The sequence below is a fragment of the Brettanomyces nanus genome, chromosome 3 (genome assembly GCF_011074865.1).
Source record: "Brettanomyces nanus chromosome 3, complete sequence".
NCBI classification, from domain to species: domain Eukaryota; kingdom Fungi; phylum Ascomycota; class Pichiomycetes; order Pichiales; family Pichiaceae; genus Brettanomyces; species Brettanomyces nanus.
Genome location: NC_052376.1, coordinates 410,592 through 434,137, shown reverse-complemented (window position 1 = coordinate 434,137; position 23,546 = coordinate 410,592). Strand labels below are relative to the sequence as shown.

The following is a 23,546-nucleotide window of genomic DNA, read 5'->3' as shown; positions in this document are numbered from 1 at the left end:
AGCTTTTATTATATGAGTTCACGTGACAAATGTGCCAAAATTCCTGCAAATGCCAAGATCATTGAGACTCCTAATGGTCCAGTCGAGCCATTAGCCTCATTGATACCCTTGGTAGTTTTAGCATTGTTTCTGCCTGTAGTCCTGGAAGTTCTTTCTCCACTTTCGTCGACATGTATGACCTCAGTAAACTCAGAATTTCCGGATCCACATTCAATCTTACCTCCTCTAACAACTGTACTAACTTCTTGGTCTACCCAGCTCTGGCAGTTGAACTTGTTAGAAGATGACTTCAGAATTGCACTGCCCTTAACAACCTTAAGTTGTCTGAACTCGTTGCTGTCAATATCTCCTTCAAACTCCAAGGCACCTCCGACGGACTTTAGCATTGGGAAAAAGTTGATTTGTGTCAATTTATCGTTATTGATGATCATCAATCCTCCTCCAATCTCCACTAACGACGAGAAATCTGCATTTTCCAACCAATTGTTATCGATAATACTTAATGTTGTACCTGCAGACTTTAATTTGGGTAGACTCAACTCCTTGAAACGATTTTCAATAAATTCGGCAGATGATTGAATCACTTGTAAAGCACTCAAATCTAACTCGTCCGTGTTCTTGATCAGAGCACTTTTGACCCACTTCAACTCTGGAAGTTTGACCTTCAAGTTTCTTGCGTTAGCAGCAATAAGTAGATCACCAGAAATTTCCTTTACAGATGATTCAATCATCTCAAGAAACCTGTTGTTATCGATCCTCAACGTCTTTAAGTTCTCCACGTTAAAGCCACCAAATCCTGTTAAGGAGGTGTCTGACAGAATGACCGAGCTGATTCTCTTAATACCTTTATCTAAGTTGACAGAACTTAAAATTGGTAAGACTCTCCAGTCAAGTATATTGACTGATTCTAATTTTGGAAAAGAAGCACTTGTAAGAGATGTTAGGGTGTTCAACTCAAACGAACCATCGATGGATTCCAATCCAAGCGCCTCGATTCTAAGAATCTGGCTAGCGTTACTGATTTTGAGATCTCCTTTAATCTGGGAAATTGAACCCAGATCCAAAAGTTCTGCATCATAGCCATGAATATAGATACTTTCCGAAATCGTTTGACAATCGCTAATCTCAAGTAGATCACCGCTGGTGCTAATTTGATAAGAGTTCTTGAAGCATTTAGGGTGAATCTCGGAAGTTTGATCATCGGTATCATCAGCAAGACAATAGCCGCTAATAAACGACAGTAGGATATAGATTAATGCTCTCATTGTTTTCAGTTTTTGAGGAAATTGGAAGGAAACAAGGAATTCAAAGATGATCAAAAAAAAGATACGGCGCTTAAATCCTTTAATTTCCTAAAGTGGAGAGTACAAGTTGAGCCGATATTGAGGAGTGCGAGATGTCAAAGCAGGTTTTACTAAGATATTTACAGGCCCCAGAGACGCATTGGATGCATCCATTACCTCCAAGTCGACTTTTTAGGCAGTATAAAAATGCCTTTCTGTAAATACCTTTCTGTAAATACCTTTCTGAACACAACTTTTGGCTCAAAGATTTTTCACATATGGGTCCATATCTAAGTTGCATATGTTGAAGACTGTATCTTCGAGAAAACCAAAAGTACAGGTGTATCTAGAAAAAAATACTTACCATTTGAGTTGTTATCTTGCGGTTGTATCCGAAATTTGTAATGTGGCTTCTTTGCACCATGATCTGCCGTCTTTCCTGTTAGTTTCTTCCTTCTCGACTATAATTCATGATATTGGAGAGTCGCGATCTCGAAAAGAAGTTTCATGATCCAACAGTAAAAAATTTAATCAGCTTGATGAAAAATTATCAGGACTCAGGAAATCAAGAAATCGTGTAGGGAGAAACATCTTTCTTTAGGTATTTAATACATTATGACCACTACGCCTTTGGATAGCATAGTTGACAGCATAATAAGTTCGATAGAAACTACATCAAAATCCGTGGATTCTCTCATAGAAAATATAGATCGCTATGGAAATGAATATCCAGAATTGGTTCGCCACCTCAAGCAGAGCGTGGATAACAAAAAGCTGGCCAATAACCCAGAAGGAATGTCCCTTTTGTCATTAAAAAACTCATCTTTACTCGGGTATTTGAACTCTATTATGTGTGTGATTGGGAGAAGGTTGGGCAGTGTGAAACAGTCGAGAGACGTTAGTATAGCTGATGATAAAGAACGAGAAAAGGCTGTGCAAAGTTCGGTTGTTCATAGAGTCACTCTTGATAAAGGTATCAAGCCGTTAGAGAAGAAGTTGAGTTATCAACTTGAGAAGTTGATAGATGCTTATAGAAGACGTGAGCACGAGCAGACCGCTGCTCATGAAAAGAAGTCAGACAAAATCAACGAAGAGAGTGAGCTTGACGACGAAGACGAAGATGAGGCACTGAGATTCAGACCGAATGCTTCTGCTTTGATCAACAGGTCTTCTAAACCCCATGAAATGTCTGTCGAGAGTATCACTACGACAGATAAATATAGACCTCCTAAGATTAGTGCGGCACTACCACCAAGTACAGCTGGTAATGATGGTGAAAAGAAGAGAGAAGGAAGGCAGAGAAATTTGCAGAGTATGGATGAATACCTACAAGATATTGGTGATGCCCCTGAAGTGGAGGAATCCATTGGAGCTACAATCACCAATAGTGGTAGAGACATCAAAACCAAAAAGCAGATGGAAAAGGAACAGAATATTCAGAGATATGAGGAAGATAATTTTGTGAGGTTACCTGCTGGTAAGAGTAAAGAGAGTAAGAGGGAAAGGTCTAAAAGAATGAGAGATGAGTTCTTTGGAGAAGACTGGAGTATGTTTGATAATAACAGGGACATTGGTAACACAACTACATCAAAAAAAAGAAGAAAGAAACAGAACGCATGGCAGAAGGCCAAGAGAAGTATGGAGTAAAACCTTAATATCCTATCACTATATACCATGAACCGGAAAACAAATGCAAAAATAGACATAAACATAGACACAAGCACAAAAAAAGCGTCAAATAATCGAACATCAAATAATCAAACAGCAAAGAAACCAAAAATCTAAAACAAAAACAATAAGGGTATAGCTATACAGACATGCCTCAACGTGGAGGTGGGAATATGTTGTCGACAGAATCGAGACCATGGCGAGTAAAGAAGTTGGAGAGGGACCGCTGCTTGGCAGGGGCAGTTGTCACAGTTGTGGGTATATCGATAATGGGACCTTTGGTTTTCTTGGCCTCTTCCAATATGGCTATGACCTTATTGTGAATACGTTTACCAAACGAGGTGAATTTGATAGTCGGAAGCAGGGGATCCAAAGCCATAGCAAATCTTACTTTATACTCAAATGGAGACACCTCCATAGAAGTCTGAACAACGTAGTTACCGTATTGATCCTTAATCAAGTTACTCAAAGTAGGCTCTCGCAAGATCTCCTCAAGCAACGGATTCACTTGACGAGCGTTCTTGTGCTGCTTGTACACTTTGATTTTTAGACATTTCTCCACGACATTGGAAGAGAACTTTTGGCAACTTAGTTCAGTAACATAAGAAGCAACAATAGTAATGAGTTGGCTGTTAAGCTTTGGGATTTCCAAACTGATCAAGTACTGGACCACATAGTTGCCAAATTGATCCTGCATCAATGAAATGGAGTTGTTCAAAATCTCGCAGCCAAGCTGAATCAACTGGTTGGAATTGCATTTGTTCATCAATTTTTGCATCACACAACATCCATGTTTGTGCGTCGATATGGCTACCATATTGCTGCAGATCAAATCGATGATAAATTGCAAATCGACATCTTGAAACTTCTGTATGCACTTTTGAATCACGTGGTTACCATTCAAGTCCTGAATCAGTTCGACTATGTGAGGAGACAAATACGTTTCCAAAAGTCGGTGATGGGCTGGCGTTGACAGGCAATCAATCATCTTCTGGCAGGCACGGGTGCCATGCTGGTCGATTGAGATCTTATAAATAGAGGGACCAATACTAATTAATATTAGGCTGAGCTCTTCGGCGGACGCAGAACCCATCAGCTTTTGAATGAGATAATTACCGAATGGATCCACCATCAAATCGGTCGAGTGCTGATACACGGACTGAAATATCAGGGGAAAGTTGACGGCAAAATTCTCGTCGATCTTCTTCTGAAGGTATCGGCATCCATACTGATCTTGAGACATGGATATAATATCTGTGGTTGAATCCAACGAGGTAGATTTCCCACCTAAGGTCAATTGGTCAAAGCTGTTCTCCAAGGCAAAGGTGTCGACAGCGTTAGTCGAGGGTATCGAAGGAACCGAGGGAACAGATTTGTGCCTCTTACCGACCTCATTTAAAGTCTCCGGATACCGACCCTGCCTTTGTTCGGTCTCTGATTGAGGGTAAGAGAACATACGGCGCCTATTGTGATTATCACCTTGAAGCGACGCCATAGAGCGGCTCTTAGAATGATGTCTCGAGCCAGCATACGGCTTGTCCAATATCTGAGGAGCATTCCAAGAGGCATTACTAGATATATCTGAGGTGGTAGCAGGAATGATAGATGCCAGTTTAGAGTAGCAGTATTCTGGAGGAGTGATTGGTTCATTAAAAGCCGAGCTCATGCCATTAATGAAATAAGCATCTGGTAGCCCAGCGCCTGAAACACCGTTATACAAACTGGTAGATGCAGAGATGCTTGGCCCGGGAGTATGCTGTGGGGCTGTGGTGGAAGTGGTAGCAGACGTGGCAATAGTAGCAGCGCTAACGGAAGGGGTAGCACCACCAAATATCGACGAAGAGAGAGATGTGGCAGAGCTCTGGTGTCTGTGATACTGGAAAGGAGTGGAAATATATGGCAATCCGGTTGCCAAGTCTGTAGTGAATTGATCCGGGAAACTGGGAGCAAACAGACCCGAGAGATGCGTGAAACGGGAACTAGAAGCATTACCGCTAGAGGCATCAGAAGAACCATAGGCAGAAGCACCATAGGCATCAGAGCCAGAAACGTTAAATGTTCGGGTACTTCCGGCAAGATTAGTAGTTCCCGAGACATCCGTGGTTTCCATTTTGCCAGTAGCTTCCGGTTTCTGGCCTGCATATGGACCGCCACTTGCAACCGAAACGCCTAGAAATAAACCCTGGTTTTCATAGTACTGCTGCAAATTGCGCCTTTCAGATTGAGAATAAGGAGAAGATAAACCATGCTTTTCCGAATCAACCATGATGGTTTCGTCAGGAGCAATATTGGAATCGAAATCAAACTAATAAAATGTTAGAAGAACTAGAGATAACAAAATGAATTGAGGAAAATGATTTCAACTTACCATCAAATAAGGAAGTTAAACAATGAAATCAAATGATGAGACGGCGGGCGGGGTCTTTAACGTAAAGATGTAGTGCGAATTTAACAAGGTACAAGTGGACAAGTTAGAAAAAAAGAAATGGAGGAGAAAGAACGCTAATAAACACTCAATTAAAGACTTAGCGCTGATGGTATATGCTTTAGTCAGCTAACAATCAGGTAGGCAATTAAAGCGAAGCTACAATTAGTTTTGGTACGGAAATTCGTCGTTTTATATATGAATTGAATGTGACGTGCTATAGCGGAACGACAAAAGGTACCGAAACGAAGCAAAACAAAAAACAAAAGTAAAACAAAAATAGTGCCTGGTGGGTTTACAACCGTAACAGAATCCTGTGTCTTACACGCTTAGACACTAGGCTACTTACTACCTGCCCCTTTAAATATGGTATTTATAAATTGGAATGCAGGAAAGTACAATACCAGGCTCAGCATAACATCAAAAGAAAAAAAAAATGTCAATTCGCCAGCTACCCAAGTAATAAATTAAGTGATAGTTAAAGGGCAGATTCTAGACACGTAGGATGTGAAACGTCTGAGGTGTCAGTGTAGCTACTGTGGAGGATAAGATTGAGCCTGCCGGACAGAAGACCACGGATATCCATTCTATTTTCTTTTCTTTTTGTACAACATTTTTTTACCCCTATTTTTGTAATAAAGAATAGGTGCTTACACTCGCATATGTGACCTGGTATTCTTTTATCTGTAGTGTATGATCCATTATATCGGGAATTTAACTATGATGTAATCGTTGCTATGTTTCTCACTTGCTAGAATTATGTAAGCCTTTTCGTCCAACAAACAAGCCCTTGACGCTTAAAAGAGAGCAAAGAGAGAGAGAGATTTGGGACAGGTCATTGGCGATCCGCAATCTATCCTTATTGTTATTGTATGTACCTGGTTGTCAAATCTATTCGTTGGCTACATTGTAATTATTTTCGAATTAGTGGCAGTGCAGGGCTGTACGGACGTTTTGCAAAACTCTTTAGTGTTCATTCCTCTGCAGCAGAAACCTAATCGCAGTGCTGTACTCGAGAATAAACTATGGATATGAACTTTTTTTTGTGAAGACTAATTGATCATCCTTCCAGGTCTTAACCATGTCGAGGATCGTAATCGAAATATTTCCTAATTAGGAAATTCAACTTTTGAGTTATGTCCCAAAAAAAAACAGTCAATGATCTGAACCTGACCTGGATGTTGAATTAATTGACTAAAATATCACGAGATACAAGTTTTTAGAATGTACATGATCCTGTTACTGACTGCAATTTTACCGTATCTATCGTCGCCCTAACCGCATCTCTACATTATTCACTCTATGGCTTTACTCGACACAGGAGCGTCGATCGGCCCCCCCCCTCGACTAGACAAATCAAAAAGTAGCGAAGAAAAAGGAAAACAGTTCAAAGGGAAGAGAAAGTCGTTGTCTGTCCGTCTGTCTTCTTCGTTTGTTCGATTTTTAAGCATATCTGTCCACTGATGTCGTCTGGGTTTCTAGGTATTTATGTCTCACTTTACGACTACGAGGCACAAAACGACGAAGAATTGACCATCCAGCAGGATGACTTACTCTATGTATTGGAGAAATCAAAGGTGGACGATTGGTGGAAGGTCAAAAAGAGGGTTGTTGATGCCGATGTCGAAGAACCTCAAGGACTCATTCCTTGCACTTATATTGAACCTGCAAAAGTTAAATCACGTGCTACAGCCTTGTACGATTACGATAAGCAAACCGAGGAAGAGCTTTCCTTTCCTGAGGGTACGACTTTCGATGTTTATGATACTTCGGACTCGAACTGGACTTTAGTTGGCATCGACAATCAGCAATTTGGCTTCATTCCTGCTAATTATATTGAATTGAATGAAGGTAATTCTCAGTCTCTACCTCAAGTAGGCTCGTCCGATTATAGATCTAAGTCAGCACTGGCCATGTTCCCACCTCCTCCAAAGAGGATTGTTCCTCCCAAAGAGTCAGAGAAGCGTGATGATTCACAGGATCAGTCTCAACAAGCGCAGAATACTTCACGGACTTCTCAGTCCCTTGACTCTGAAGAAGAGGATGGCCCTCGTATGCTTTCTAGACCTTCAACGTCCACTAATGACAGACTACCTGCCACACCAGCATTGGCGGATGAACAACAAAATGAGGAGGAAGATGCCCCACCGATGCCTGCAAGGCCAAAGTCTTCCAAAGAGAGAGATTCATCAAACCCCGATGAGTTCTTCAAAGATAACTTCTTTACATGGAAGGTTTACGAGATAGATGGTAAGCGTAAAAGAAAGGCCATGCTAGAAATCGGTGATTCGCAGATTTTTATCACCCCTGAAGGTTCTTCGAAGCCTCGGGACTGGACTATTAGAGATCTTACCAACTACAATAGTGAGAAAAAGCATGTTTTCCTCGAGTTCAAGAATCCCATTGCTTCGTACGAGTTCCATGCTGGTAATAAAGATTCTGCAGATGCCATCATTTCTGTTCTTGCCGATATGAAAGGTCTCACCTCGTTGTCGGCACTAAAAGATATAGAGGAGGCTTCTAAACCCTCAAATAGACCACAGGGTAAGCTTCTGTATGATTTCGATGCTGCTTCCCCCGATGAACTTACATGTTATGAAGGAGATGTTGTTTACATTGTTAATGACAAGAGATCCAAAGAGTGGTGGATGGTCGAGAATGTGGCTACCGGTAAGAAGGGGGTTGTTCCATCCAATTATATCAAAATCGTTGGGGGCAAAGATGGTAGCTCTTGGAGAAATATATTCAAGCGCAACAGTTCTCAGGTATCTACCGGCACCAAGAAAGGTGGTAAAAAGAAGTCTAGAGCTGAACGTGAACAAGATTTGGAACTGCAAAGACAGAGAGAAAAGGGGGAGATTGCTCGACGTAGAGAAAAGGAGGATCTTGCACGCGAGCGTGAGGAGTTGGAGAGACAGCGTCGTCGCCAAGAGAGAAAAGAAAGAGATTTACGCGACTTTGAAGAGAGAGAACGAGTGAGACGTGCAGATCAAAAAACTCGTGAGAAAAAGATGAAGCAGAAGCAGAAATCATCCGAAAAGGATATCTCCAAGCCGAATCCACATAGAGTGCGGACATGGATTGATAGAAGTGGAGCGTTCAAAGTTGAAGCTGGATTTCTCGGTGTTGAAGACGGCAAGATCCATCTTCATAAGCTTAATGGCGTGAAGATCGCCGTGGCTGCGCAAAAATTGTCTGTAGAAGACTTGGAGTATGTCGAGAGACTCACTGGAGTGTCTTTGGACAACTATAAACTGGGACAGACGAAGAAGACGCACTCCAAGGAGAGAGATAGCCCGGAGGGTACAGCGCAGATTTCAGCGTCTTCCGCTGGTGCTGTTGCATCCAACGGACCGCTATCTGACACATTTAACGAGAAATCGTATGAGTATTGGTTTGACTTTTTCCTTGGCTGTGGAGCTGATCCCAACATGTGTGAGAGGTATGCCAGAACGTTTGCGCGTGAACAGATGGATGAGACTGTTCTTGAGGATATTAGTGCTTCGTTGTTGAGATCGCTGGGACTTAAGGAAGGAGATGTCTTGAAGGTTATGAAGTATTTGGACAATAAGTTTCGCCGGAACAAGCCAGAAGAGGCTCATCCTTCCAATGGAGGTCTCTTCAATGGTGCGGATGGTTCGCTTAAGAATAACAAGGCAGCCGCACTGTCCGTTGCATCGCCACCGGGGGGTTCTGACAAGTTCGAGGACGATGCATGGGCTATCAGGCCGGCTTCTAAGGCCCAAGAGGACAAGGTGAAGCCCCAATTCACTGGTTCCATTCAGGATCTTGTTGATATCAAACCTATGGAGCCTACAAAGAAAGCGGAGCCAAGGAGTACGCCACTTCCTGTGAAACCTGTAACACCGACTACGACGGGTCCCATGATGAATTCGTCTTTTGCTCCATCCCAAATGACTGGATCGATGTCGATGTCGAATCAGGCTACTGGTGCTATGATGCCCATGCCTACCGGCTTTGTTCCCATCTCCATGCTTCCAATGCTTACGGGACAGACTACAGGATACATTCCTTTGCAGCCAACGGGTGTGACTATGCCTCTAACCACGTTTGGTGGTCAGGCTCCAATGGTTCAACCTTTTACTTCTTTTGGTCAACAGATAACTGGAGGTCCGACCATGATGCTACCTCTATCTACAAATGCACAACTCATGCCGACCACTACATTTAGTACCCAGTCTACCGGGGGTCTCGTCCAATTACAGTCTACTGGTGTGAGAATTCAAAAGACTGGACCTACCATACCAAGCCAGTTGGTTCCGGCTGCTACTGCTGTCACATCATTCCCTGCCATGCAGCCTACGCATACAGGTTTCCAACCTACCCAACAAATGTACACGGGTATGCAGTCTCCGCCTGCCCAACAAATGTACACAGGTATGCCTTCAGCTCAACCTACACAGCAAATGTATACGGGTGCTCCCCCATCACAGCCCATGTACACAGGTTTTCAAGCGCCAGTTCAGCAGCTGTACAGTAGTAATGCTCAACCCGGCATCCAACCTGGCATACAGCAGACGTCTCTGCCACCTATTACATTTGGGACTTCTGCCACGGCTCAACCTCTAACCTCATTTGGTGTTCCCCAATTGACTGGTATGATGGCGAACACCTCTTTAAATGGTCAATCACAACCTCAGCAACAGCAGACCCTGATGTCCCAGCCCACAGGCATGGGATTCGGTAATGGACCTGATTTACGATCACAGCCAACGGGTCATCAGGCTAATCTCGCCAATGCTACCCCAGACAATCCCTTTGGGTTTTAGACAGAGGCACCAGCTTGTCGTTTTATTTGTACTTTTTAGTTATTCTTTTAGTTGTCTCTTCCCTTCTAGTAGTAATCAGTCACATTACATTAGTACAATACAATACAGAAACACATTCGCTTTGTTTTTTTTGTTATTTTCTTGCATTCGTTCCGTCTGTGGTTATGCCTTCTTCCCCTTATTATCTATGCTGGCCAAGGCAGGATCAGTTGTAGAGTCGGGCTGGGCAGCCTTTCTCTGAGCAGCAACAACGGCTGCTGCAGCTGCAGTTACTTCAGCTTCTGAATCTGTAGTCTGGTCATCTGATAACTTCTTCGCCTTCTTTCTTGCTGGTCCCTCTAGCTCAATTCTTTCTTCTTCTTCTTGAGCAGCAGAAACGGCTGCGGCTGCAGCAGCTGCTGCTGCAGAGGTCGATGAAGAACCATCCTCGTCGGCCTCGTCATTGTCAAGTAAGGTATTACCGTTGTCGTCAAACAAACGGCTTGGTAAAGAACCGTACAGCCAGAACAATCCCTTATTCTTGCGTCTTCTGTATTCTTCCAAAGTAGCCACAACATCATGAGGAGACTTTTGAGAGAACCGCTTGCTTTCAGAAACAATGAAATCAATCACTTTCTTTCTTCTCTGAGCACTTTTTGCAATGCGTCCACGTCTCCACTTCGTTCCGTAGCGAGCTTCGAGGTATCGTAAAGGTTTCTGGCTCCTGTAACCGTTCATCCACTCGTCCCAGATGTCCGGAACAGACTTTGCACGAGGGTTTAAGTCAATTTCGGGAATATCAAGAGGCGAATCCATTCTTCTTTGGTTAGAAAACACATGTTGCTGATGATAGGCGGCATACGAACCGGATGTTGGTGATCCATTGCCAACGGCTAGATCTGCATCGGTGGCACTCTTACTGAAATCATTCTGTGCCTTCTGAGCCACTTCCAAAAGCATCAATCGACTGTCAATGTCCCTATCAGAGAATGTTTTGGACAAAGAGTCACCGGACGAGCCAATCAAAGTGGCAGAGAGACTACTCAATGTGCCAGCCTTGATCCGTAAATCCTCCATATTCGACGCGATACTGTCAAATGAAGTGACGATCAGGTCTGTCAAATCCTTAAGCTGGGCTAAGAAAAAATCATTGGATGACTGTTCCTTTTGATCATCGCTGGCAACGGCAACAGCAGCAGCAGTTGCTGTGGCATTGACACGGTTATCGTTGACAGAAGAAGTATTGCCAGTGGTTGTAACGGCTTCTCCGACATCGGTAATGTCAGTTGAGCCTTCAATGTCGTTGTTATTAGCGTCAGAATCATTCGACTTGGTCAGTGATTTGGTGGCGTTGGAAACTTCATCAACATATAGTTTAGGAGACGTAGTGCTCATCGTAGGTTCAGGGCAGAGATACAATCCGTGTAGGCTTTAAAAAATGGTCGGGTCGATCAAGGAAAACAAACAAAGTAGTCGGTCGACGAGAGGAAACTGATGAAAAGCGTCCAATAGACCGGCCAGGACAATCTGTCCACTTTAAAGGGACGGCAATTTTTACGGAGTCAGCAGGGGGAATAAAAAATTTGTAAGTTAGGCGGAAGGGGGGGGTTAGTAATGTTGTTTCTTTTTGTTTTTTTATTGTGGCAAAGTGTGGCTAAGTAGCGCTTGCCAGGTAGAGAGATGATGTATGAAGGTTGGTTAGTGTTCTTCCTGTTCGACAGATAATCATGGTTTCTGAAAGATTTAAAGAGAAAGCTGCTTTTCGAGAGAGAATGTCTGCCATGAAGAAATCGGCTGAAGTTTTGGGTCTTCGATCTGAGAGAGATCGGTTAAATAGTTTGGGATACGGTTTGGCAAAGAAGTCAAGTATTGATTTGGGAGTGAAAGACGAATTGACGTTTCCTTCTCTACTACAAGAGATTCAAAAACTCAAGAAACGCAATAAAGAGTTGGAATCGAAGAACAGAAAGTTAGAGTCACGTGCCAGTGTGAGCCAAGAGGCAGTGAGATCGTACGAGAGGAAGATGAACAAGGTATTGAGTTCGTCCGAAGATTACAAGAGACAAGCAAGACGATTGAAGAGTTCTAATCGTCAACTAGTCAATGAAGTGAGCGAATTAAGAAGGCAGGTGGGCAAATATGTTGCAGATATTGGATCAATTCGAGCACGTAATGAAGTTCTAGTGAGTCATATGAGTGATGGAAGCGAAGATGAGGAATATGAGGGAAGTAATGAGTTCGATGAGTCTGAGCAAAGTGATAATCTTTTTACTCGATATGAAACGGGTCTTTCTGTTCCCTTGGATACCACACAATTGCTTAGCATCGACCCGGAGGAACTTACTGTGGGTCAGATTGGAAAATTAGGCCTCAGGCAGGTCGACGACCTGGATACAGAAAGATTGTTGGGATTATAGGATAACTGCTGTATAGAGCACCAGTAATATTTATTTGGGTAAGCTTATCGTATTTTTATTTCTTTTTAGACAGGCAAATCCTTTTTTTATGACCTCCTGATTCAATTTCCTATTTGGGTGTGTGCCGGTCGCATCATTCATTTGCTTCTTTCTTTGCTTATTCAATAGCTGATGTCGGTCGTCAAATACAATTCTGATAGCAGTCTAATCAATATTAGCGATGGTCTGAGTGTTGTTCATAAGAATGCTCAGTCCAATTCCTTAGTGGTGTACAATTCCAATACCAATAGCTTCCAACTCATTAGCCTTGAAGGATATCAAGAAAAGGGTGATTCTGGAAGTTCGAGCAATTTCAGTAAGGAGAGGTCTGACAAAGACTCTTTCAGCTTCATATGTGCTAATTGTGGCTATGAGAACCACTTGGGGGATACTGGGCCTCGGAAAAGACGTCATGCTTCCCTGATTAGAGGGAAGGAAGAGAATAAATCTGGGGAGGACCCCGGTGACAGTAATCTTAACGATTCCGGGGCGAATAAAAGACGTAGAAACTCCAACAGTCTAATCACCAATGGAGATACTGGTCTTGGGGGGAGATACATCACCACTAGTTCTGGTGACTTACTTAGAGAAGATTACTTTAGATTATTGGCCAAGATTGATGCCACTACCAACAAATCTTCAATGGATTTGATAAAGAGGGTGAAAAAAAGTGGTATTAATAAGGGAAGTTCCTCTGACAGAGATTATTTACCGTCGGAGATACCGTTTGAGTTGATTAATCAAGGATATTTCCAAAAATTCTTCCGAATCTTGAAAGAGCTAGGTAACGGATCCAACGGAAAGGTTTATAAGGTGGAACATGAGTTGATGGACTTAAATTTAGGAGTGTTCGCATTGAAAAAAATCGCCATAGGTGATGATGTTCAGAACTTGGTGAGAATCCTAAATGAGGTCAAATTCTTATACAATCTCAGTGAAAAGGCGTACAATGTACCAGTTGAACTGGGTTCTGCTTCTATTCTAGGTGCTAATAATATTGTTAGGTACAATCACGTTTGGCTGGAAATCGACCAGGTATCCAAGTTTGGTCCTAAAGTTCCTGTTGTATTCATACTCTATGAGTATTGTGATGGAGGAGATTTGGACAAGTTTGTGAAGTCACTTGCAAACCCTGGGTTTGACCTTGAAAAGGAGAAGCTGTTTAGGAAATTGAGACGGTTGAGTGAGCATGATTCCAAATTACCTGACGATGTTGCGAAATTTCGTCAAGTCGATGCCCGGTATTTGAACAATTATGAGATTTACAAGATCTTTAATGATGCTGTCAACGGAGTGAACTATCTCCATGAGTTGAAAATCATTCATAGGGACTTGAAACCTTCCAACTGTCTATTCAAGAACAGATTTCCTGCCGATTATCGGCCAATCACATCTATTGATCAACTTGATAGGATTCCAATGTTGTTGGTGAGCGATTTTGGTGAGTCCATTATGGAAAATGGTCAAAGAAGTTCCACGGGGACAACCGGTACACTTGAATTCTGTGCTCCGGAGCTTTTCCAGCTCGTTAAGTCTCAGGACAGCAAAAACAGTGGTCGATTCAAAGAGTTCAGCCATTTTTCTGATGTCTATTCGCTTGGTATGATTCTCTACTTTTTATGCTTCAACAGGTTACCGTTCAAGTCGGATTTACCCGACGATATCCGTGAAGAAATTACCCAGTTCAAGATGTTTGATGGAATGGAAGACATAAGGCCATTGACCAAAGATGCATCTGATCAGTCGAAGTTGTTACGAGACTACGTCGTACTGATTAGAAAGATGATCAACCCTGAGATGCAAAAGAGACCTACCGCTTCGGAGGTTGTTGAAGAAATGGGGAAGGTTTATAAGAAGTTGGATAACGGGAAGCACTTGGTTGAATCTGATAAGCTAGAAGTTGTTGCATTGGTCAATGACCAATCGGTGATTTCGATCGATGGTAACTTTAATATCCTTGCAGTTACTGGATTAACCATCATAAACATATGGATGCTTGCGAAATGGTCATATTTGGTTAATATTGAGTATCTGACATTGGGATTGGTTATCGCACCGAGACTAAGGCCCTATTTGATGGTTTTACAAATGGAATTATTTATGATCGGACTAGGAATTACCTATAGTGTACATTACACGAAAACGTGAATAAATTAAGCAATCGCCTTTCGGTGATGAATGTCAGCAGCATCCTTTCCCACCGCTTCTCTTCTTCAAATCAATCACTCCCTTCTTATCCTCTTCATAGCTGTGAAACAATCCCCCATCAAGATGGTCTATCACATAATTAAACAACTCGGAGATTCCTATATTCAACTTCGCACTAGTTTTAAACCACTTGTCCACTATATCATGTGCATCCAAAAACTTGTCTACTTGATCAATAAAGTCGCATTCTTTAAACTCGTCGTCGTGTGTCCGTTCAAGTAGATCTAATTTATTTCCAACAAGTATTATCTTCATTTTGATTCCTTCATCCTCATCATTCATGTACTCTTTCAACTCGTTGATCCAATATTCTGCCTTTTTGAACGATAATTGGTCGCTTAGATCAAATACCACCAATGCTAGATTTGCGTTCCTGTAGTATAGTGGTGTGAGGTTGTGAAACCTCTCTTGTCCTGCAGTATCCCAAATCTGCATATTGATAAGACTGGTAGTTCCATCGGGAAGCTCTCTAAGAATCTTCTTCGATATAAAAGCTGCCCCAATAGTAGAGGCCTTCTCTTGTGAAAAGCTATTGTTCTGAAATCTTTGAAGAATAGACGATTTTCCTACAGATGACTCTCCTAGCAAAACAATCTTTAAATCCGCTATTCGTGAAGGCTGATTTGTAAAAAAGGGCAAAGGCTGGCTCGACATGTCGATGAACAGCTCATCTATACTACTGCTATCTATCCTTCGTTATTTCTGCTGCCTTCATTTAATCTTTGGCTTCTTTTAATGGTGTACGGATGTTGATTACCTACTATATCCTGCTTATCGGTAAGGCCAGATAAGGATAAACCATACATACGCATGTGGTTATTGATTCTCCTTTCCATTGACTATGCCCATCAGCTTTGAGCTTCTTCCCTCCAAAGGACTTGGCTTTATTAAGATTTTTGATTCTCTGTACTCCGTGGTTAATCAATTGAACGCTCAAGGAATTCGCAATGATATCAAGTTTATGTATCGACGTGCGTCCAGGTTGTTTACAGTTCAATTGATGAGCTATAGAATCAACTTGTTCTTTGATAGCGAGTTGCAGGTTCTTCTCTTTATCGAGCTTAACTTGCCCCAGCCTGGAGAACCGTGGAATTATGATCTAAAGTATGAAGGTGAGGTGGCTCACAAATTTGAGTTCAGATCCATCTATAATAAGATCTTTGGTCCCACTTTCCCCGGCCATTTGGACAAGGTCTCAATGGATTATTACCTGAGCTATTCAGGAATATGCTTTAAGTTCAAAGGCTTGGCCAAAGAGTTGAGGAGTGCTGTTTCTCAGCTTCAAGGTGACAATATAGTGGACGACGATGGTTCATTAATGCAAATTCTCACTGGCTCTACTTATGACATCAATTGTTCTTCTATATGTATATTTCGAGGTATCAGTTGGAGGCAAGCTTCTAAAACACTAGTCGATATCTTACCTTTTCCTAGACAGCCTCAGATATATGCAATGAAGAATATGATTCAGGAAGTGGAAGCTGGAACCAACGATATATTAGCTACCGAAGAGATCGATAGAAATGGTTCCATAGTAATTGGCGATGCTATCTGTTATGTCGATGAACGAAAGCTAGAGATATCGTTTGCTGGACATCCAACTGAGAACTCATTTTTCATATCAATTGGTAATACTACCATGATAACAGTGTTCAAATTTTTGGGTCCTCCAGATGACTTCTTAGTGAAACAAGGTTCATGTGAAGAAGGCTCCTGCCGAAAGAACTCAAAGATTCATAACTACTTCAGATATGGCTTGGATATAGTGTATAATCTTTGCCGTGGTACAGATAGCGTGGTTCAAAAAATCATAATGCACTCAAACTTGGTTCACTCTTTAGAATTCATGAGGTACGAAAGACTCCCCTTCTCACTTTATCGAAAAGTGTCTTCAAAGGTGATACATTATTCATTAACTGGTGACTTTACCTATCTGCGAGAGCAAATGTTCCCAGAAAACTCCTCTGATCATAAACCCATTCTACTAGATAGGAAAGAGTATGAGTTGAATCCTACCCACTTTAATTCTAATAACTTGTTTGAATTTGTGGACTTTGTTGAGGCAGATGGCACCAATGGTAACAGTGACTTCAAGAAATGGGGTATATCGAAGCTCTATATAATTGGGAACTGCATCTTTGAAGTCCTGCAGGAAGATGATTCTATCTCATCGGTGACATTGTTCTAAGAGGAGAGGAAAGTAATTCATTAGCATTAAATAATCGAATAAAAGATAGCCGGGAATATTAAATAGAGGTCTGTAAAAAGCGAATGGGAAAAGAATGTGGTAAGAGAATAAGGAAAGATCTTAGTAGGCATAACCAATGTAGCTCTCAATGGCAGAGTTTCTACGTAAAAGGTTCACTTCAGGGATTTCGATATCGTCGGAACGAATGTTAGGCATCTGCTGGTAGATTCGGGAATAGTTGTAGTTCAATTTCACATCCTTATAAATGTAGTTTTTGAAGTTCTCGAGCGAGATGAAGAATGGAGAGCAAATCTTCCATAGTTTGAAGTACAAGTCGATTCTCTCTCCGGGGTTTGAGAACGAAAAGAGCTGCGGAGAATTAACCGTGGCATCTCTCAGTGCAACCCAGTCAGCGTGAGCAATGTATTTCATACCAGAAGCCACATTATTAGCCAGTAACTGTCTAAATAACGATAAGATGTTATCAGAAGTGATTTCAACAGATCCAGTAGCTTTTAGGCAGCACCTGTAGAAAACGTTGGTTTTAGAGAAGTGAGGAGCATCATTTGCACTAGAAAGAATGTACTGGAATACGTCAGCGTTGTGCCATCCCGTGGATTTGGAGAGAAGAACATTGATAAAAGGTTCATCAATTGGTCTAATCTGATTGTAATCTTGAATCAACTGTTGTAATTCAACAAATGCCTCGGGCGAGAACTGTCTATACTTGTCAAAGAACACCGAAAGGAATGAATCGTTCAAGGAGGACGACACAGAAGAATTGGAGGTTCGACGAGACTCGTAGTGCTTCCAGGTGATCAGCCATATCTTCTTGACACGTTGGTAATCATGGGTCACCTGCCAAGTATTGGCCAAATATTTCTTAATGAAATTCAACTGTAAAGGAGTCAAATAAGGCATTGATTCAGAGACTGCATCCGAAAAAAAGTAGTCCGCAGTATCTATATCCTTGCAGAACCCAATGAATGAAAGATGAGCCATTGTCATATAACTCTTGACGTTGATTGGGGGGTCGACACCTTTTGCATTGAAAGTAGAATAAACATCACCAGTTAGCTGCTTGAAGATTTGTAGAGCATCGTTTGTTTTACTTTTGAAAAGACAAACCCTAATCATACCAACCTGCAACTCATTATGTAGCTTTTCATCGGGACCTTTAGAAGCCTTGATACGGGAGTACATATCCCATACTTCTTGGAAATCGAAATCTCCAGACTCGACCAAAAAGGGGAAAATGGAGCCCAATACAGGCTCGGAAGTAAACAAATGGTGCAATTTACGACTATTCTTACCTGTTTCCCAGATGTGAACAGCCTCATAAGTAAAACCAAGGTCTTTGTAAGCCTTGAAAAGATGGGTTAAGCCGTGGGAATTCATGACAACCAACCCATCCAATAAGTTATATGACACCTCGCGAATAGCACAGGTGAGTAGATGATGGATATCCTTGATAGGATTGTTTGCATCTTTGTCCAAGTTCTTTTTCATCTTGGACAACTCTAAACGATGAATTCTAAGTCCATTACGTAGCAAAGAGACAAATTCGGCCATTCTCTTCTCTTTCAAAAGATTGGAATAAACCAAACTCCGATAAATAGGGATAATGCGACGCACTGCAGTCCAGAACTTATCAACACCGCCAGAGATACGGCCAGTAGCCAAATCGTATGTGGAATTTTCACCAAGGCACTGATCAAAGTCACGGATCAACTTGTAGTAGTTTGGATCTAAATGATCGGAAGAAGCGAGATTTGTCACAGCCGATGAGGTTCCAGCCTCATTGTTAGGTGCAACGCCAGCGTAACCATTACTTGCCATAGAAGAAGGTTGAACGGTGGAGAAAAATTTGGCAGAGCCAGAAGAGCGAGACTGCTGTGGTTGTTGTTGTTGTTGTTGGGACTGTTGCTGCTGTTCAACCATGCTGCTGAAAAAACGTTGAGGCTTATGATGGCCAGGACCTGGAGGTTGATGCTGGAATGCCTTGGCAGAAACCCGTTGGCCCTGTTTGATTGAACTGGTAGTGATGGATCTAAGCATTTGGACGACAAGGCAAAAGCGAAAGAAGAAATTAGGCAAGCCCTCTTCGAATGGCTAATCAAGAGTATATTTTGGACTTATTATATACCCAACGGCTTTCTTCGTTAAGGTCACAGTAAAATAAAATCACCTCATAACGCTGGGTAATATAAAAAGAAACAAAACAATAGAATGGTGAGTGGTTGAAAACGGATGATTTAGCGGGGGGATGCGATGAACCCGGTGGGAGTATGCGGTGAACTCGGTGGTGGGATGCGGTGAACCCGGTGGGCTGTATGGTTCACCGGTGATATCTCCCTTCCCTTCCCTTCCCTTCCCCCCTCGTCCGCTGATTCTCATCGCTCGTTTCCCCAGATCTATTCCCCATTAGGAGATCTGCTTTATTCAAGGGCATTGTTCTCTTTCCAAAAGTTTCTCCGAGATATCATCTCTCTACTGGCTCTATCTGTCTTTGTCTATCACTAACCTTGTTCATGCAGGTCTTCATCAACAGATGGACTCGTTGTATTATCATCGTATCCAATGATTTTGCACTCGTTCTCAGAGATTCGCGGTCCGAAGAAGAGTTATCCAAGCTGAAGAAACAAAGAAAGAAGGACCATTTGCCGGAGTCTGATCCCAAGCTATTGATCGAGTTCATATGTGGTTCCACTCTACCAGATCTCGAGGCTTTACATTTTATAGAGATCCATGTTGGTCATTATACTCCGTCTCCTACTGGCACTTCTAGTATCAATTCTGGTTTGGGTGATGTACCATCTTTATACAGACCCTTCCCTCTGCACGAACGAAATTTCTACGGCTTCTTGGGTCTTTATTTCGCTAAAGGCTCCATTTATGTCGGTTTTGTCACTGAAAAGACAGAGGTAGGTAGCGCCATTGTCGGTAATAAGATCTATCGTATTGATAACACCATGTTTATCTCTCTTACTACTGGTGAGTGTTTTGACTATTATGCTGAAGATAATTCCCAGAATCAGGAAGCCACGGTATCTTCTTCTAAAATACGATCTGTTGAAAAGTTGCTTGCCTCTGGTACTTTCTACTACTCTCCACATTATGACATGTCTTCGTTCATGCAGGAAAGGGGAGAGTCCAGTTCCGGTTACACGTTCGATTCTTCTCTCTACGAGTACAATAATCGGTTTGTTTGGAACGGTAATATGATTCAGGGGCTTGTCGCCTTTCGCAGTCGGTTATCTTACTCAGAGAAGAAGGCATTTGATAAGGGAAAGTTCTTACTTACTGTTATCCGAGGTTTCGCCCAGTCTCTCACAATCAATAATTTATCTGAGCCTGCAAACCCCTTTCTTATGACCGTCACATCTAAACAGGACTGTAAGAAGAGCGGGCCTCTATTTGGTCCATATGGACTGGATGATAATGGTAACGCTACTAACTTCGTTGAAACTGAGTTCATTATCAGTAATAAGGATCATAAATTTGCATTTCTCTTACTTCGTGGTAACGTACCACTTTTCTGGAAGTTGGAGGCACAGCTGTTGAGGACGAAAGTAGAGTTTCCGAGGTCTGATGATGCCTCTAAGCATGCTTTTACCCGTCATTTCGATAATCTTGTAGCCAAATATGGCGCGATTCATGTGGTTGATGCTTTATCAACGAAAGGAAGTCAGCCAGAAATTAGCAAGAAGTATCACGAGGCATTGAAGGCAAGTATAATGGGTAATGAACCTGTCTTGTACAGTAAAGTTGATGCCTCCCAGTGCAGTAGGAAGAAAAATACCGACGCTTACGCCTGGGAGATGATGTCTCATTTAGAGGAGTCCATTAAAAGCAATCAGGCCTATTGTTCATTATCTGAAGATTATATGCTACATGAGATCGTCTGTATGAGGCAGCTTGGTACATTCCTCGTCAATACCCTTGACTCAAATGATCGTGCCAACTTCATTGAGATGAAGATTAGTGAACAGATCGTCACAATGATATTCAAGACGTTTGGCATGGAGGAGCGAGTTTCTTGGGACGACTTTTGGCATAATCATACGTTTCTATGGGATGCTAATGGAAGAAGTTTGGGTAAATTGGCTGATAGCTATAACAACTCAATTCGCACCAAGAATAAAAGTGGAGGTATCATGGGTAAGATGGCCAATCAATCGAAAAAGTATGTTTCGTCGTCGTCATCTTCTTCATCCTCTTCCGGAAAGCAGGCTCAGTTCGACAAGTTGTTGGGACGATTGGAAAAGCAGTTCCAAGTGCAATTAGTTGATCCTATTCACGACTATGTGTTGACTGAACTTGAAAAGCGATCAAATGAGTTCTCTTCTATGAAGCAGTTGAAGATTTTCACAGTGACCTTCAACGTCAATGGAGAACAATTTCCAGGAGATATCACCAGGCTTATATTTCCCGAACCTGAAAGATATAATAGATACGATATTGTTGTAATCGGATTGGAAGAAGTTGTGGAACTTACACCCGGTAAGATCATGAACATCGACCCCAAAATACGACTTTTCTGGGAGAAGAAGCTCAAAAGCACGTTGATTCAATTCAACAATGACAATTATGTTCTTCTTCGGGGTGAGCAACTTGGAGGTCTCTTGTCGCTTATTTTTGTCAGAGAGGCAGACAATCTTCAGTATATTAAGGAGATTGAAACTGCATCGAAGAAGACGGGACTGAAGGGGATGGCAGCCAATAAAGGTGGTGTTGCCATCAGTTTTAACTATTCGAAGACAACAAAGTTTTGCTTCGTTGTGTCCCATCTTGCAGCAGGGTATTCAAACACTGAAGAAAGGCATCAAGACTTCAAGACTATTGCCAACGGATTGCGTTTTAGACAGAATAGAATGCTTCGGGATTTTGACGTTGTGATTTGGATGGGTGATTTCAACTTCAGAATCGATGCTAGCAACGACTCTGTGAGAAAGGCATTGAAAGATGCTTCTATGTTGTCAGCAGAGTCTGCAGATAAGCAGAAGATCTTTAATATGTTATTTGAGCATGATCAGTTGAATAATCAGATGGCCACCGGTCAATCATTCCCCTTCTTTGACGAGAAGGAGATTTCTTTCATGCCCACTTATAAATACGATAAAGATACCAGTGTATATGACTCCTCAGAAAAGCAGAGGGTTCCTGCTTGGACAGATAGAATAGTAACGTTGACGAGAGATAAGAGGCTGCTTCAACAAGAGTTGTACAACTCGATACAATCGTTCCAATTCAGTGACCATAAACCTGTATATGGGGTTTTCAGCGCAGATTTTGACATTGTCGATGAAGCGTTGCGGTCCAAAATAGAGCAAAGACTCTATGAAGTTCGCAAGGCGGAGGTAGGAGGAGTGAACTCGATCATTTCTAATGATTTGATGCAGAATAAGGGTGGAGTACTTAGGTACGGATTGCCGGCTCCTTCCAATTCCGGCTCAACGTGGTGGCTAGACAAGGAAGTGAAGTTTGCACAACTGGAATCGGGAGAATACGAGGTGAATAGCAGAATGCCAAAGAATCCATTTATCGGCACTACAGAGAAAGAGTTCGTGAAAATCGTCAAACCTAAAGCCGGCAATTGAAATATATCTATGTAAGAGAAGATCTCGTCATTCATTAAACTTTAAACACTCTGCATTTTGACAGCATCACCTTTGTATATTATCTGCTCGCCACTCCATTTTTCACCGGGCTTCAACGTTACAAAGTCATGAACATAACCAGGCTCCACACAGATCATCTTTAAATAGCCATTCTTCGGCTCGAAATCAGCCATGCCCTTGGATTTGTCCGTCCATGGATTCCAGATAACCACATCAGGCAAGTTCTTTCTCCGGACATTATGAACCACTTTCCCCATCTCAATCACTTGAAGAAGCTTCTTGGTCGACACGTTTTGGTAAATTCTGTCCAATTCGCCTGCAAAATTCACCGCAGGCTCTCTTTCCTCATAGCTCTCTTCAATAACCTGATCGTAACAAATCTCTCCAGGTAAGTTGTTAACTAACACGTCTTCAATATCGTCGACTTTCAAGTAAGAGTGGAAAAGCCAGTTGAACTTCCAAGGCTTCTTATCGGGATTGCTGATATCAATTCTGGTCCTAATACTGTCATTCTCAAGTGTAAGAGTTAACACAAGAGTAAAATCGTTGTCTCCATTATCCCACTTACTGTAGACCTCTTGATCTGCCAATTCTGGGCCCAAGCCAAACTGGACTGCTGGGGGATTTTCGGTGGTCTGGCCAAGGAATTCCCAAGTCGATCGTCTGGCAAATCCGTGCTGAGGCATTTTAGAGACACTAGCGTCAGTAGATTTACCAAAGACTGGAAAAACAAGTGGAATGCCACCCCTCACAGGCTTGGAGCCATCCAATTTGGCAGCATCCGAGAGCCAGAGCTGCTCCTTGCCGTTGACGGTCCATGAGTACACCGTGGCACCATATTTCAACACCTTAAGTTGAGTCTTACCATTAGAAGGGGAGGTAATGATCACCTCATCATCATTGTTTGTAATTGGCATCGTGGAAAAAG

The 23,546-nt window shown here is 42.2% G+C and overlaps 12 protein-coding genes across 12 annotated transcripts; 6 read left to right on the top strand and 6 right to left on the bottom strand.

Annotated features, from left to right (window-relative positions):
• Window positions 1–8: 8 nt before the first annotated feature.
• FOA43_002839 (uncharacterized protein) lies at window positions 9–1,265 on the bottom strand (the record flags this gene model as incomplete). Its single annotated transcript, XM_038923121.1, has 1 exon — window positions 9–1,265. One exon carries the CDS (start codon window positions 1,263–1,265, stop codon window positions 9–11), a length of 1,257 nt encoding a protein of 418 aa, XP_038779049.1.
• A 633-nt stretch (window positions 1,266–1,898) lies between these two features.
• On the top strand, window positions 1,899–2,930 carry FOA43_002838 (uncharacterized protein; the record flags this gene model as incomplete). Its single annotated transcript, XM_038923120.1, has 1 exon — window positions 1,899–2,930. The coding sequence occupies one exon, from the start codon at window positions 1,899–1,901 to the stop codon at window positions 2,928–2,930; it is 1,032 nt and encodes a 343-aa protein (XP_038779048.1).
• A 175-nt stretch (window positions 2,931–3,105) lies between these two features.
• On the bottom strand, window positions 3,106–5,322 carry FOA43_002837 (uncharacterized protein; the record flags this gene model as incomplete). Its single annotated transcript, XM_038923119.1, has 2 exons — window positions 3,106–5,256; window positions 5,320–5,322. 2 exons carry the CDS (start codon window positions 5,320–5,322, stop codon window positions 3,106–3,108), a joined length of 2,154 nt encoding a protein of 717 aa, XP_038779047.1.
• A 1,517-nt stretch (window positions 5,323–6,839) lies between these two features.
• Window positions 6,840–10,166, top strand: FOA43_002836 (uncharacterized protein; the record flags this gene model as incomplete). The annotated part of the gene is made up of 1 exon (XM_038923118.1): window positions 6,840–10,166. The coding sequence occupies one exon, from the start codon at window positions 6,840–6,842 to the stop codon at window positions 10,164–10,166; it is 3,327 nt and encodes a 1,108-aa protein (XP_038779046.1).
• A 162-nt stretch (window positions 10,167–10,328) lies between these two features.
• On the bottom strand, window positions 10,329–11,540 carry FOA43_002835 (uncharacterized protein; the record flags this gene model as incomplete). Its single annotated transcript, XM_038923117.1, has 1 exon — window positions 10,329–11,540. The coding sequence occupies one exon, from the start codon at window positions 11,538–11,540 to the stop codon at window positions 10,329–10,331; it is 1,212 nt and encodes a 403-aa protein (XP_038779045.1).
• A 332-nt stretch (window positions 11,541–11,872) lies between these two features.
• On the top strand, window positions 11,873–12,562 carry FOA43_002834 (uncharacterized protein; the record flags this gene model as incomplete). The annotated part of the gene is made up of 1 exon (XM_038923116.1): window positions 11,873–12,562. The coding sequence occupies one exon, from the start codon at window positions 11,873–11,875 to the stop codon at window positions 12,560–12,562; it is 690 nt and encodes a 229-aa protein (XP_038779044.1).
• A 171-nt stretch (window positions 12,563–12,733) lies between these two features.
• On the top strand, window positions 12,734–14,749 carry FOA43_002833 (uncharacterized protein; the record flags this gene model as incomplete). Its single annotated transcript, XM_038923115.1, has 1 exon — window positions 12,734–14,749. The coding sequence occupies one exon, from the start codon at window positions 12,734–12,736 to the stop codon at window positions 14,747–14,749; it is 2,016 nt and encodes a 671-aa protein (XP_038779043.1).
• Window positions 14,750–14,782: 33 nt separating this feature from the next.
• FOA43_002832 (uncharacterized protein) lies at window positions 14,783–15,244 on the bottom strand (the record flags this gene model as incomplete). Its single annotated transcript, XM_038923114.1, has 1 exon — window positions 14,783–15,244. One exon carries the CDS (start codon window positions 15,242–15,244, stop codon window positions 14,783–14,785), a length of 462 nt encoding a protein of 153 aa, XP_038779042.1.
• A 406-nt stretch (window positions 15,245–15,650) lies between these two features.
• FOA43_002831 (uncharacterized protein) lies at window positions 15,651–16,997 on the top strand (the record flags this gene model as incomplete). Its single annotated transcript, XM_038923113.1, has 1 exon — window positions 15,651–16,997. One exon carries the CDS (start codon window positions 15,651–15,653, stop codon window positions 16,995–16,997), a length of 1,347 nt encoding a protein of 448 aa, XP_038779041.1.
• Window positions 16,998–17,117: 120 nt separating this feature from the next.
• FOA43_002830 (uncharacterized protein) lies at window positions 17,118–19,055 on the bottom strand (the record flags this gene model as incomplete). The annotated part of the gene is made up of 1 exon (XM_038923112.1): window positions 17,118–19,055. One exon carries the CDS (start codon window positions 19,053–19,055, stop codon window positions 17,118–17,120), a length of 1,938 nt encoding a protein of 645 aa, XP_038779040.1.
• Window positions 19,056–19,528: 473 nt separating this feature from the next.
• Window positions 19,529–22,597, top strand: FOA43_002829 (uncharacterized protein; the record flags this gene model as incomplete). Its single annotated transcript, XM_038923111.1, has 1 exon — window positions 19,529–22,597. One exon carries the CDS (start codon window positions 19,529–19,531, stop codon window positions 22,595–22,597), a length of 3,069 nt encoding a protein of 1,022 aa, XP_038779039.1.
• A 41-nt stretch (window positions 22,598–22,638) lies between these two features.
• On the bottom strand, window positions 22,639–23,535 carry FOA43_002828 (uncharacterized protein; the record flags this gene model as incomplete). Its single annotated transcript, XM_038923110.1, has 1 exon — window positions 22,639–23,535. One exon carries the CDS (start codon window positions 23,533–23,535, stop codon window positions 22,639–22,641), a length of 897 nt encoding a protein of 298 aa, XP_038779038.1.
• Window positions 23,536–23,546: the final 11 nt, after the last annotated feature.